The 15,739-nt window shown below is 32.3% G+C and overlaps 1 protein-coding gene and 1 long non-coding RNA gene across 4 annotated transcripts in view; one reads left to right on the top strand and one right to left on the bottom strand.

The window, feature by feature from the left end:
• Positions 1-15,739, top strand: part of LOC140743328 (uncharacterized) — a 231,818-nt gene that overhangs the window by 174,752 nt on the left and 41,327 nt on the right. The gene's annotated exons all lie outside the window — the stretch shown is intronic.
• Positions 1,703-15,739, bottom strand: part of BmMET2 (juvenile hormone resistence protein II) — a 189,986-nt gene continuing 175,949 nt past the window's right edge. For 2 of the 3 annotated variants that reach the window (XM_073074497.1, XM_073074495.1), the window contains 4 exons: positions 15,078-15,173; positions 14,835-14,936; positions 13,514-13,733; positions 1,703-7,531 (listed from right to left, as the gene is read on the bottom strand). In XM_073074497.1, coding sequence (XP_072930598.1) covers positions 13,539-13,733; positions 14,835-14,936; positions 15,078-15,173 — 393 coding nt within the window. In that variant the 3' untranslated portion in view covers positions 1,703-7,531; positions 13,514-13,538. Of the gene's footprint in view, positions 7,550-13,513; positions 13,734-14,834; positions 14,937-15,077; positions 15,174-15,739 lie in introns of all 3 variants that reach the window. The other variant, XM_073074496.1, reaches the window with a different exon arrangement.

The following is a 15,739-nucleotide window of genomic DNA, read 5'->3' on the forward strand; positions in this document are numbered from 1 at the left end:
TCCTCACAGTCCATAGGCTAACTTGTGCTCCTCGTACCTCTTCAAGGTTTCTTTTGAGGTCTATGTAACTGCATTTGCGGTTCCTCAGCGCCTGAGTCACTAAAAAGCGATCGTCTCGCGGCTGTGTGCAACGTTTTCTCCCAGAACCTTGCCTTCTCTGAACGGAACCTGTCTCTTGGTATCGAGTCCAGGTTCTTTGTACGGTTGAACGACTCACGTTTAACCGCTGTGAGACGTAACATTGGCTACACCCCTCTTCCAGCAGCGCTATAATTTTACTAGCTCTCATTGCTTTTTCTGCCATTACGATAGACACAAAGATATCTGTTTTAAGTCACAATAAGGCAGAATTATGCGATAAACATAAATTGTTGTACTAAAAATAACGAAAAGTTACTTTTAGTTGCTTGATAACCTTTTAACCGCAAACCCGCGAAAAGTGTCACAAAATGAAAAAGGGATTAATAATTTAAAAAACAAAAGTTTTGAATTTGGAATGAACTTTTTTTCATACCCAGACTCTTTATTAAGTGCCAGTAACATAGTTTGGCTATTAAAACCTCTGAAGAACTAAATTATTACCAATAATGTTAAAAAATCAAACCCGCCCGTTTTTTTTGCAAAGGAGTGTATTATTGTGAATAATTTACTATATAAAAATCAGGGTAGTCATAAACGTGGCGTTACTTAGATTCAAACTAAAATTTTAGGGGAGTAGTATATTAAAGTCTACAAGTCATTCGCATAACCACGATCGCCTCCGAATGTTTTTTATTGAATTTAATTTCGAAAAAGTTAAATTACAGCACCGATTTTTAGAGGCTGTAAGTAAAATAACGCAAAGTAAGGCAAGAAGATGTATATCATTGACTTTATCAATGAACTTGTACTACACTCAATTTGACCCCCGCGTTACTGAATGGACGTGAAATGCGCCCGCTTTCGCCTCCCCGGGATGGGACACTCGTCCCATCGATCTTCACCTGCCCATCCCACCCTACATTGTACAAAACGTAAATATTTACTTTTGCTTTGTGGATATAAGTTAAGTTAGCAGTTTATGCTAAGAATCCTTAAACACGTGACATAAAGCTTTTGTTTTCTTGATATTAGGATGAATTCGCATAGCGTACTAAATAGTTAACGTAAATAGTGTGTAGTGACGCTAATGCCTTTTCATTGTTCACATAAATGTTATGTGAATGGCATATCGAATCGAAAACATATAACAAAGCATGTGCCTATTAAATAAATTAGAACATTTAGTTGCGAACATTATACAACATAAAATGCTAATTTTCACAGATTGTCACAGACATTCGATACGGGTGTATACTGCGTAGGTTCATTTTACAACTGACTACATGCGTAAAACGCGTTCACTACAGCTTTGCTATCGTTCAGCATATCTACTAGAAATGTTAATGTTTTAGCATGTTAATATTATATTTATTGTATATACTTTAGGAAACCAAAGTTTATTTTGTTTGGTTTTATTTCCGTCCATTATTGAATTACTACCGAAATTAATTTAATATTCATTAAATAATTTCACATGTGAAGTATGTTCTATCAAAATTTGTAGAGAAAATCAGACTCGTCCATACAATGCGCTTCTCTGGCTTGTTTGGGTTTAGATGTAATTATTAAGTATTATTAAGTAACCTATCTAATAGGATAAAATCAAATAATTACACCCAAAGCTTTATTTTACAGTACATAGACTCATACTAACATTTATATAATAACAATTTTTGATGAAACTTTGTTTCCAAATATTATAATCACAGTAAATGGCGTAAATACACAACGATTTTGCACGTCAAAAATATGGTATAGACGCTGGTAATATGCGTCACGTAAAATGTAAATACAAGTCGTCATGTATAAACTCCCAGAAATCCAAAGCAATACAATTGTTAAAATTTCATTTGTATTGTTTCTGAAGCAAAAAAGATTTAATCATATAATATCCATAATATCAATAGCATGCAATATTATATTCATAGTACAGAATATATTGAAATAGTAGAAATAGAAACCCTTAGATTAAATATGAAACAAAAACCAGATAGAACGCATTATATTACATTGTCAAACTAGAAATATATAACGAAATGCAAGCGACGATACAACCAAAGTTACCTATAATATAGAATTTTTTGTACGATATACTTATTACAATATATGTAATCACAAATATATATTTTCGAGAATTTTGCAAACGCTACACGATGTGCATAAACTTTCGGATGGACTATAAGATTAAAGAAGCTAAGACTATAAGAAGCTTCGCGATTGAAGGCCTTATCGAGACTAACTGCCAACTTCTCACCCCCGGTTTCAATGACTTGCGCCTGGCGGTATAAGAGGTACCGGAATATCAAAGGCAATTCCTACTGTATTCCATTTTATCTATGTAACTGTCTAGTCTCAAATTTGTGATTAAATTTTAACATTGTATGTATAAACCCTATTATTTCAAAATCAAGCCTGATCTCCTTTGAAATAAGATCTCCCTGTTAAAATTTGTAAGTTTATTATTTGTTTTCTAATAATATTTTTAACCGATTATACACTATTAAGGCAAAATCCACAAACACGTTTTGAATAGGTATGACGAAGATTTTTTTGGAAATAATTCTAACCTGACGGATATACTTCCTGGAATGTCATAAGTTTCAAATTATATTTTTTCCTACTACACATACCATCACAATCAGTGGAATGCAAAAAAATACAATGTATAGCTTATGGGTTAATTGTATAATTATAACTATAAACTATTTTTTATAAAAGACTTTAAAGACATTTTTAGGTAGATTTAGAATATAAAAAATAAACAAACTTTGGTGCATTTTTGACTAGAATATATCGAGAGGTTTAGTGTTTTTGAAAATTGAATAGAATAATATTTTTATGCGAATTTAATGTCCTATTCCGTTGTTTTTTTTTCTCAAAATCTTTTCCTAACTATGATTTACTAACTATTGGACCAAAAATTTCACAGATATTCTCGAAAACTTTCCGGATTTCTTGTATCCCTCTATTATGTCTGGTTGTGTATTAGCAAAAACATTAATACCATGCGTTAACGTAACTACTAGCTAGTAATCTAAGATGACGCCAAAATAGTGGCAATTCTGTTCTAATCGTTTTCTATAAAAAAAGAAATCCAAGGTCATGAAACGTAATATATGCGCTCTATCAGATTTTTTCTTATAACCTGTAAATAAAGACGTTTTGTCTTTACATACACTTAATATTAAACACCAAGTACTTATTACTAAAACCGCTGTTTAAATTTTACAATGTGTAATAAAATACCGTATGAATATAAAAAAGGGTTCAACAATTATACGGTAGACAGTAGATAATACAATTCATTTAGTAAAATCACCGTACAAATAGTAAGAATACAGTAATGTCTATACATCGCGTGCGAACTTTTAAGTATCTCCAGGTTAATAAAATTAATGTATCCAATGTTTTGCCTAGCAAAATTCAATATTTAATTTTCGTTCTAAAAACGCACACATTGCATGTGAATAACGAGCGCAAAGTTTTACCACCCTCAATTAGCATTTATTGACATGTACGGCGATTTTCTAAATGAATTTTACAGCAACGAATCTATGCCAATTTTGTATATCAAAATCAAGTTTATTTTAAAACATAGATAAAATAGATTTATTTAAACAGAAGTAACGAATATTGTCACGTTATTTAAAATGCATTTTTGTCAAATTTGGAAAGACGTAAAAATCAATGAACCTTTACAAATTGTTGGTCAAAGGCGGTTTAAATCTAGAGTATATTAAGATATGAAACTACAAAAGATGTAAAACATCAAATCTAATTGCCCAATAACTAAAACTAGACAAATACGAGCAAAAGAATAAACACAGAACAGATTGAAAAGATACAGTAGTATGAAAGCGAGACAATAATGTTTTTAAAATTCCAAAAACATCCTACCTACCTAAGCGTTCCGTATTACGTCATTATAAATATGTGACCAAAACACTGTCATTTCGGCACCCTTTTCAGTCATAAAATTTTTACTCGTTAATACAGACTAGTTAGTAAGTAGACCCCGTAACACAATGACAAATCAATCACGTGCAAAAAAAACGAGTACATGAGTACGCACGTAAAAAAAATTGTATAATTAATAAAATAATGTCACCGAAAGACCAATGGACAAAAGTAAATTTATATTAACGCTAAATTCTTAATTAATTTTGCGCTAACAGAAGTATAACTTCAGTTAAATTTTCTCTGATAGAAGCACTTTTTACACTTTAATTCATCATATCACCGTTAGCACTATTCAGTTAATATCCTTTAAAATGATTTCACTCTAAGATGTCACAGTAGCGTTTTAACCTCCTTACGATTAAGTTAAAATCACATCCCCAGGTTTCATCATAATATCACCACATAATTTCCCAAAATACATCACAGTAATTCATTTCCTGCTAGTAATAACAACTACTTGTATGTATCACTTCTCAAAGCGGTACATTACAGCACTAAGCAGTTTATATAAGGCAGAAATACCTAAGAGATAATATTTTGTCCCATTACAAAATTGTGCTGCTTAGCCGATTTTAATTACTTGAATATAGGAACTGACATACATAAACGGTGCTTGTAAAGTAATTCGCTGCTGAGCCTTGAGCGTCCCTGCTGCTTGTCGTATGCGACATACGATGGTGCATACTATGGTATGAAGTACCAAAGAGTGACAAGACAATTTCACAAGCAAACCGTAGATAGACTATGCAGCGCGTTGCACAACGCGAAATTTCATCGCTGCGAAGGGCGGCATCGCAGATTTCAACTATGCGGCATGTACACTTCTAGTGCGTCGACCCTATGCGCCTCATATCTACTTAATATCTGTTCTATGATTATGTCTGAAAGCACATCACTACTCTTATATTAAAAATATACGATAATATTTTAAAACCCACCATTAAAATAAGTAACATAATTAAACACTTTCTGTTTAACATGATACTTTACTAACTCCTAAATTAAGAAGTGAATAAGATTTCACTTATTTTAATATTAAAAAATCCTAGATCAGACCCAATTTAACCAAACTACGATCACTAAATTCTAAAGGACTTAACATATTAATGATGATATATTTTTTTTCCAATTTTGCCAGCAGTCTGGAGCTACCCAGCAACCCAAGCAGCTGACTAGAGCCAAAACTTAAAATCTCGGTAAAACACAATTACTTACATAATTTGTTTTCATAATTATAATGAATGAATATGAACATTACTTATGAAATCGATGTAGATTTTTTAAGTTCTTATTTATAAGCTAAGTATTATTTCCATTGACAAATGTCGTGAAAGACGGATACATAAAGTTATACCCATCGGACCGGAAAGTAATGTCGTTCGTCGGCTTTGACATTCGAACAGAGAGTGTTTATTTTACTTCCTATCAGATCAATAAAATTAAATTATTTTTGATCCAAATATGTGGAGTTGAAATTTCGAAAATTACCTGCACTTTCAATTTCATTTTGGATTACATTGGATATTATTATCGTCAATTAAGATTGATTAAGAGTGTTTGTAGTTTCGTCAGCTGCCCATTTATTAACAAATATGCATAGAAACGACATTATATTCCGGCCCGCTTGATTTACTGATTGCAAATTATTCAACCTTTAACAGTATTAAATCCATTTACGCTTATGACCTACCTACTATTCCCAATTCTTCACCTTTTATCATTGAATATAGAGATGCATGAAATGTTAAGTATTCCTCAGATCAACAAATAAGAAAAGCTTTATGCAGTTAAATTTCCTCATATTTACCACAATGATGATAAATCTCATAATTACCATAATGATTATTGTCTTCCATTTCAAGATCTTTAGAGGTTGCTCTAAGAGATCTTTTCAGAATAAATTGACTTATCGCAGAAGCTATCCATGACTATGAGAAGGTATCGACACCTGCCACTATTCATTACTGTTACGTATGTATCGCAAGAATGAGTCCCTGTTCATGACCCTTCAGAGCACCGAAGCCCTTTGTGTAGAAGAATTGTACTGAATCTTCTACACAAAGGGCTTCTACAGAAGCCTCAAATCACGAGGAGCTACTGGGTATTCTACTTTGGGACCCTTCGAAATCTTAACTAAACAGATCAACCCTAGAAAATCTCATTATTTAAAGTCCATGGAAATGTTTCTCTAGGAATTGACCTGTCCTTTTTGATCCCCGTTCCCTATAGTAGTCTCCTGTGAAAAACAGTCTGACACTATCCACTCCCAGTCATACGATAAATATGGAACTGTTCTAAAACAGTTCCCTTCATATACCTATATACCTATAAAATGAATATAATCGAGACTATTATAATTTCTATAAAAACTACTTGCTACATCTGCCGAGTGGCTAATCATACAGTTATTATCTAATATGGTGAATCTACTGAGAGTTGACTCATACTATAGAATATTTTATATACATTAACATTGAAAATATTTAAAAGAATATGAATTGGCAAAGTAGCAAATAGAATAAATTACATCAATTTTATTTATTCTATCTGCTTTTATATTTGTTTCTATGTTTGTATGGATGTCCAAATGTTTATAATTTTTGAAATGTGCTTCCTCGTATTTTTCACATAATTCCGATAAGTTTACGCTTAAAGAATTTTAAATAAGTACCTATATTACTAACTTAGACATATTCAAAAGTAACAATAATACTTAAAGATTTTGCTAACACAATTTTAGGAAGCTTTTTAAATTCTAAACTTATAATACCAAAGTCCAATTTAAGCTCAAACCTAGCCAGGGGCGGAGTACTCATTTTTTCTTTCCACTCTTAAAATTCCGACCTATCTTATAGGTCAAATATTATCTAACCTAACTAAATATACTCGTAGAATTTTATAAACAACATTTGGAGATATTCATACAACAAGATACAAATAAAGCGATTTTCGCATTCTAAATATTTTTGGTATGAGATGAGAATTACCTATACTGGAAAGATATATGGCACTTAATAAAATGAAATACAATAAAAAAGAAATAAATACTTATAAACTAATCTTTCAAATAGTACGTCATAAAAAATAAAATTTTCGGATTATTACCTCAAAAATAAAGTGGTAAATCTTATCTAGTGGAGATAACCTCCGCTGCCTATCTATTAGTAGCAATTTACTTAGTAGTCGCTATACTCGCTGCTTACTTACATAAAGTTTAAAATGTATTACATGAGTAGTAACAATATTCTTGCTTCAAAACCGTTATAGGGATCACATGGTTCCCATTAAATATTATATATTATATTTCAGCACAAGTGATACATACGTCTAATCCGCGTTGTACGAAGATTCGTAAGAATAATACTAAAATTGCACTTAGTCTGTATAAACCTATGCTGTAAATGTAACAATTTTCACACAGATAGGCGAAACGACACTGAAGTTGTGCACGACGCTTGTTTTGAAGTAGCTGGGCAGAATGATGGCACTCCTGAAATTGAAATGAATTCTTATGTTAAATTATTACAATACACCTGTTTCTAACGATACTTCAACATATGTTAAAGATTATTTTTGATAAAAAGATTCATAATCGCGTTAAAGGATTGTTTTGGAATAAATGTACAAAATTAAAAATGGTAAAAGTGAAAAGAAAGAGTAAATATGTCGTCATCAACATTGAGATAGCAAATACCTAAAACAAAATAGACAAACATTGTATTTTTCAAGAAATTTGTTTTACGATCGTACTTAAGCATACAAAGTAGATGTTTCATTTTCGGCCATCTCATGTACACTATATCTAAAAAACGCGAATATTTTGTATAATTGAAGAAAAATACCCATATATATTGACAACCTAAAGTATTCCTGTTTAAAATTATTTAGAATAAGCATTCCTCATTGAAATATTAAATATGGCGGAATACTGTCAATGTCAAGTTTTCAAAATTGTCGATGTCGGTCAGGGAACCTATGTGTACCCACACATAGGTTACTATACTCTTTGGATGTCGGTATTTCTGTATTTCGCTGTTTTTGTCGTAAAGTTATTGTTACCTTAGTACTTTACAACCTGGCTTTTGTTTTGGGTATCCCGCCATTATTTCTGAATTTAATAATTTATTTATAATAATTATAACAAAACCACCTTTTAAATAGTATCTGGTTTTATAGATGTAAGTGACATGTCAAATTAAAAAAGAAGAAGTTGTCAATTTGATATGTGTAAAAGTGGATATATACATATTATATAATAGTGGACTCCAATGTAAACGTTGAATAAATATATACTGATGAGAAGATTCCATTTCAATCCTGAATATGTTTCTGCTCTGTGCTGCTTACGATTTTGGACTGATTCTACCTTACTTATTTACCCAGCTTATGTTTTATGGACTCTTGTGATTTTCGTGCGATCGCTGTGGATTGTGTTGACAAGGATTCAATATCATCAGGTAAAATATATATCAGTTAGTTGTATTAATCGTGAAATAATCGTTAATAATTTTAAACTAGAGAACCTAATCTTTTTACATTTCTCTTTGGCATTGTTTCTCAATTACATTGTTTACATTGTTTCTCAAATACATACAATACAATATTTATATATCTACGCCCATTCGCGTAAAACATATATTAAAAAGTATATAATGTATATAGTAAGTTAAAATAGAATGACAGATGACATTATTACACTACCGCCATGTTTTTCCACTGTTGTGTTGCAAGTTTAAGTGTAAATTATTGTTTTTAAACAATTAAACGAACATGATTTAAAGAAAATGGATGCCTACGAATTGTTCTTTGCATGTTTTCTTAGTTTTTAGTATAGTGTACAAAAGGTGGCCGGGAGCCCATACATTTTGAAACATCTCCTTTATTGTTTAGCATTTTACAAGTTGTATATGAAGCTTCGATCATCAATAAGGAATAAGATAAAGTCACCTATTTCCGCGGTATTTTCACCAATATTAGAAAGAGCGTTAAATATTAAGCATTTACTACGGCTTAATAAGGAATTAGATAATTTTATCAGAAGCTTTATTATCTGTACTTTTGAAATAGACTTAACATTGTACGGTGAACTATTGATTTAAATGTGTATTTAAAATAAATATGAACCAAGTCAGAAAACCCTAATTCCGATGTAAAAATCCTTATTCCGATGTATTTGGTTCCTAATTCCGAGTATACAAAATAAAGGAGTGAAAGAGATAGAACGACTGCTACATGGTGTATACAAATAAATATTATTTTTTAATTTAGTTTCGACTTTGATTTAATTTTTTTATTATTATTTAAATAGTAGCATTATAAAAAGTGTTCTTAGCTAGGATTAAAGTGAAACTACCTAAATAAAACTTTTTTACAATAAAGTTTCTTGAATGGTTAATTTAACTTATGTATTTCGTGTTATTTTTTAATACTACAGTTAATTCGTGTATCTGCAATACAATTTTGGATATTCTCTTTCGTGTACTTTATACTAGGGTTAATTATCATACACCAGAAATAATAATAATATAGAATATCATCATGCGGCTTGTAGAATTATTTTGTTTTGAGTAATTTAATCGAATCAAAACGTCGTAAAGTTTTCTAGTTCTTATTTAAATAACTATTAAAATCCTATAACAATGTTAATTATTCATTAATTAGGATTAAGCGAATTACTGATACAAACAATACAAACGTTCTTAAAAACTTTAAACACCCTGTATAGTATTTAGTGGTTATGCCGCGGATTAATGTGCCCATATAACCTAATTCCGACTTATATACATCGCAATCGCGTTTTCAATATTACATCGATATCTGAATGTACTTCATTTTCTCTCCCTAATTGTCCCATAGAATATATTAGGAAAGTACATAGATAGGTCATCTTTGGTATTATATAATTAGGAAATGCAGTATAATGCAGTACCTCGGAAAACGATTTCGATATTAATTGAGTATTAAATTAGTCAAATCCGAAGCAAGACGTGCTTATTCATAAAAACAACTACAAAAATTGAAATTAAAAACTAGTCTATGATATAGCTATTCCGTGGTATACCTCGGTTTAAGGGACAGCCCAAAATTTTTGGCACCTAATGCCGCTGTATTTTTAAACTTATTTTTACCCTTATCTGTTAAGAAATAAGCACAATATTTAATTGTTATCGATTCCATATATAATCCATATAATGTTTTCATCGAAATACTATTACACATATGCAAATCTATTGAAAGAATCACTATTTGAGAAATCGTGACATCACGTCACGTGCAAAAGGCCCAAAATGTATGAAGCATGCGTTTGAGGTAGGCACTAATGCAAAACTATGCGATTATTTTAAAAACCATACATATAATACTATTACGATGGCTATATGACAATAGAGTGATAAATTATTTATTAAATAACATACCTTTCAGTAAAAACGATTCTGTAAATAATTAGTAAATGCTGTTTTTGTAAATACCACGGAATTTGGTGCCAATTTCAGAACCCCTCGGCATTAGGTGACTTTACCTTATGCACATTTTTATTTTATAATTTAAAATCACTTATCACTTCGTTTTAACTCTGTAAAAAATATAAACACTGTTTACTCGTTTATTTTTAATTATTTAAAATGTCTATAAAATTAGAAAAATTACAAGTCCGAATGCAGTCATTTTTCGCGCTCTATGACTGAAGTCACACAGCATGTTTTGTCAAAGTACTAAAGTTATTCAAAAACAAAATTGGATGATAATGAACAAAACTCAAATTTTTGAATGTTTTCTTTATTACCCGACTGCCAAGGTAGGGTTATGTTTTTCGCGCGTATCTTGTATATTTGTCTTTCTTTATTTGGTCGGATGTAAAAAATGGCTGGACGAATATCGACACTTAAGGTGTCATTATATGCGTCTCAATGACTCGAGTGTACTTGATAGGTGTTAGAAAAAAAATAAAAATCGCGGATTTTTGTCGCGAAATAGTAACACATTAAAAAAAAAAGTTAACCGAACCTATCGAGTAAGGTATCAAATGAAAGGAAATTAAACGGGGATTATAAAAACATATTTGTATATATATAAATCAGCAAAGTGACTGACTGACGGACTAACTAAATGACTTTTTCATTTTTAAGAAATTAATGTACAGCCAAAACCGCTCAATTTTGAGTTCTGAAATTTTGCACATGGGTTCGCTGTATAGCGTAAATAAGTACTAAGAAAGGCCTTTTGGAAATTCTACCCTGAAGAGGTTAAAATAGGGGATGACAGTTTTTTTGAAATCCGAAAAATGTGCGAGCAGCGTGTACTGCTGCTTCGCAGACTCCGAAGCCAAGCTGCCGTGGCTTAAGCCGTGTAGCCAAAAGCTCACTATAGTTACGGCAGCACAACTTCGAAGCCAATCTTTGGAGTGTACATCCAACAGCGATGGGTCGAATGCCCCCATCCTTTTTGAGAGCAACCAGGTTGGCCCCGTAAAGCACTGGCGTAATTTCGGGAGGAACTGCACCTGCCAACATTATATTAATGAGGGCAGTGAGCTCCTTCACCAAATTTACGCCTGCTTCACCTAAAGAGGGATCTTTAAGATCTTTTAGGTGTTGTGGTGTAAGGCCATCTAAGCCACCAGCAGATCCATTCGAGAAAGAACGGATAGCGATCTTGGTGGCTTCCTCGCTGACTCTAAAAAAATCGCGCTGTGAACTGAACGATGGACTAGGAAGCTGCGAAGATGTGGTCGGTGTAGGATGCTTCTCGCGAAGTGCCCCAAGCGTTTCAGACGAGCACGTAGCCATAGTTTCGTCAGAAAATAAAACTTTCGCAGCGCCTTTTACATCTCCATCGGAGAGTTTGTTTTCGATTAGCTTGAGAATTCCGAATTCCGTCGCCACGGCATGCGTCGCCACGCCAGTAATCGGTTTTACGTGCGGCTATAGGTGTTTCACATCAATAATAATCTAAATAAATTAAAAACAATTTACATTTTCCAATATTTATATTAACTCAATTTCGTTTCATACAGTAATAATCATAAAAAAACAAGGTTTATGGTAGAAAATTAAAATGTGATAATGGGAACACAATCAGAATCCAAAACCAATGTTTTCTAGTTTTTATAGCGCGTTTGTTAAATTGTGTATAGTTGTTTCGTTTTTCGTTAAATTTGTTAAAAGTTTTTGTCTTGTTAATTTTGACAGTGACGTTTCTTTGTTTACATTTTGGACACCTAATTATAAATCAGACTATAGCATCATGGGCTCTCCTACTATAAGATTTGATAAAATCATTGATTTTCATCAAGATGTCCAATTATTCTATTCGTGTGCTTTAGTCTAGTCTACGAGTTCAAAAACAGAAATAAAGCTCCAAAAATTTGAGAGTTTCATTCGGTTAAGAACTGCTATTTTTTGTTGCTATTATAAATTTAACGCCGAGCATAGATTTCCGCGCTCCCGTTTCGGCACGGACGTGTCACTGCAGAAAACAGTATAAGTACTGTGAATAACTTTTACCAGTCAAAACCGAATGTTTTCTGCCAAGGAGTCAGTTTTTGTTTTATTAAAACTGTAGTTTTAGTTTTTATCAAAATCGGATGTTAACAACTTCTTTGAGCATCTTTAGGTTTCCGTACCCAAAGGGTAAAAACTGTTACAGGGCTCTATTTCCGGAACCGTAATAGATAGACACTTGAAATTTTTACAGAGGATGCATAACGGTGGCCGCTATAATAAAACATACTAAAAATAAAATAAAGTTGATTATAATTATTAACGGGGGTCTCCATACAACAAACCGGTATTTTTCGTCATTTTTCGATCTGACTGTTAAACTGTACTAGGAAGGCAGTTCAATTTTTTAAAATCCGTTTACTACTATAACTGGTATAAATACAAATGAGAACAATAATATATATTTTAATATAGTCATTTTAATTTTGTTTGTTGTTGTTGCGTTGTTTCATACGACTAAGTATTGTGACGTCTATTTCCTTATTCCAAGTAATATTGTTGTAAAATATTATATAAACTTAGGATTCGAATTACATTTTCGCATTGTCGCTATAAATATAAAAAAATAATAAACATTTGATGGTACGGAACCCTCCATGTGCGAGTTCCACTTTTACTTGGCGAATTATTCTCTATTTGTTATACTTTCGGATTTGGTCCTGAAGCCCTATTTTTAAAAAAATATGAAGATTACGTAACAAGTTTCTAAAAGTAATATCGTGTATTGTTAAATCGTTAAGTATTGTTGTAATATAATTGCTGCTATAAAGTTACGATTGGTATGTGGGAACCCTAAAAGTTATTATCTTGTCCCTTGGGAACGGTAGTTGTAAAGGCGTGAATGCGTAACAACCAAACAAACTCACATTCGCATTTATAATATTAGTTAGAATTACGATGGGATAGATAAATGAGATGTGTGTGATTGTATTTACACGGCAATATTTGAAATTTCATGATTAGCTACGTACCTCATGACTCCAGCAAGCATTTCGTTTAACGGCTGCGTTTGCCGCGACCCTTCCCTTTGTACGGCTTCTGGGGAGGTTTCCGCTCTTCGCTTCTGCTATTGTTGTTCGCGTCGCCATCGTCTTCCACTGTGTCCTCCGTGTCTTCTTGATAGGGACGCTTGCGAGAATGTAGAGTCGCATTATCGGACTCCGTCAACAAAGTCTCATTAAAATAATGGGGCTGGAAATAGATGTAAATATAATCATTGTTGTTAATCGCTGCTGTGGTTTTTACAGTTTTTGTTTAATCTTGAAAAATTTGGTTATTAAAGGTTACGCTATAATTTCAATTAGAGGAGATTTTAAAGATGTGGTAACGAGAGGGGTTGAAATTTTAGATATAGTACGAGCGCAAGAAGACTAGTATCTTTGCACCACAGACACGCTTTGCTTCCCCTATGCACCGGAAATGTAACTACGGCCGATAGTAGTTACGTGAACATGACTGCCCAATAAAATGTTAGTACATTGAATTAAAACTAGAATAACATAATTGAATAATAATGTCATAATTGAATAATATATTGCTGCTTTTTCGGAATGGAATAACTCGCTACGTGCGATTTGAGTTCGCGTTAGCTCTTTACATCGCTAAACTTCATTTTGCAATATGATTGCAGCTGCCCATGAAATTAACTTTAACATTGCTGGGGACTAAATTGGGATACTTTAATCTTTTTTCGCACACAACTTATTTTAGAGCATAAATTAAACCAGCTATTTTGCAAACATTATTTCAGCATAGTTAGCAATTGAGATTGCAAAACCCTGCAGACTATATTTTAACAATGTATGAAAGTAGAACAGAAGAACTATAGCAGATAACGCAAACGCTCATGAATTTCAGTATTATGATAATTTAATTTTAAATCTGTAAAATATACATACACTTTGTTATCGTTCCTAAGACGCAAGTACCTAATAGAATGTTAAAACAGCAAGAGTACAAAACATTTTATTAAGTTCAGGTATATTCGCAGGCGCTTGTACAAACAAAAAACAACAGCATAGCTTTGTTACACTGAAGTTCAGAAATACTTATATTCCAGTAACTTACAATATAATATTCACTATATCCTTAAGCAAATTAACAAATTGTAAAAGTCTTGTTAGGAGTTTTATCCTAATAAAGCATCATCATTGCGCACAGCCCTAACTTTTACGGAGTATAATTGTTATACTGCGCAATGCCTTATCTGTATATATCGGCATGCAGTTTAAATTCTTGACGTTATTAAGCTCGCAATCTCCATATGGTCATAATTATTATGAACATAATTACCTGGTATCGTACGGAGCGCGAGCTCGGTCCCGGTTCGATCATCCTCACGTCAGTATCGATAACAGCCGGAGTTTCATCAATTTTTTCTGTCTCCTCCGGCATCTAAGGCAAATGTAAAAAAATTAAGATTACTAGTGGATTGTTTGTTGCAAATCAGGAGGTTCGTTTTAAAATATCGTATTGTTGTTAGTTACAGTATATCATGGTATCATCGTTTTACGAGTATCAAGTGGCATCCATTACCTGATTATCTGAACTTGGTTCGTGTGATTCCTGTTGAAGGTCAATCACAAGCGGACCTTCTTCATCCTCCGCTATATTCTCCAACCCCGGCGGTGTCTATGGGAAATGATTTAAGTTTAGAATTAGTGACGAATAGCTTATTGCACTAAAAATAAACTAAGGATTACCAGTCAGGTCACGGTTAACTCGGAGGTCAACGTAACATATTATATTATGACGTAGTATTGACAAATAAGAGAGAACAAAAGGATAAGCGAAAATGCTTAAAAAGTTCTTACGTTTAAAATCATTGACACTATATTATTCTCGTGCAATGAAATGTATCTATTATTCTTAATAAAAGGTAAAATTATTAATTTGCAATATATTTTTGTCGATTAATCTTCTGCTACTACTACTACTTCTACTACTACTAGTTACTAGGAGTAGCTAGCGAATAGTAGTAGAATTTTGCGACCACTCTTATTACTTGATTACAAACTCTTAATATTACCACAATTCCTATAATAAATAGAATTATACAGCAGCGTTTCACTAAAAAATATTTCTCACGCCGTGGTATGAAGTGTGCATCTATATTGTTAAATTGTGTCATGTGATGTTGGCTAAAATATTCATTTTAGACTGGTGTCTTGTTAATGACTTAAATAGATGATTTCTTT

This window comes from Epargyreus clarus, unplaced genomic scaffold (genome assembly GCF_041222505.1).
Source record: "Epargyreus clarus isolate Ecla_fem2 unplaced genomic scaffold, WU_Ecla_fem_2.2 ptg000007l, whole genome shotgun sequence".
Taxonomy (NCBI): Eukaryota; Metazoa; Arthropoda; class Insecta; order Lepidoptera; family Hesperiidae; genus Epargyreus; species Epargyreus clarus.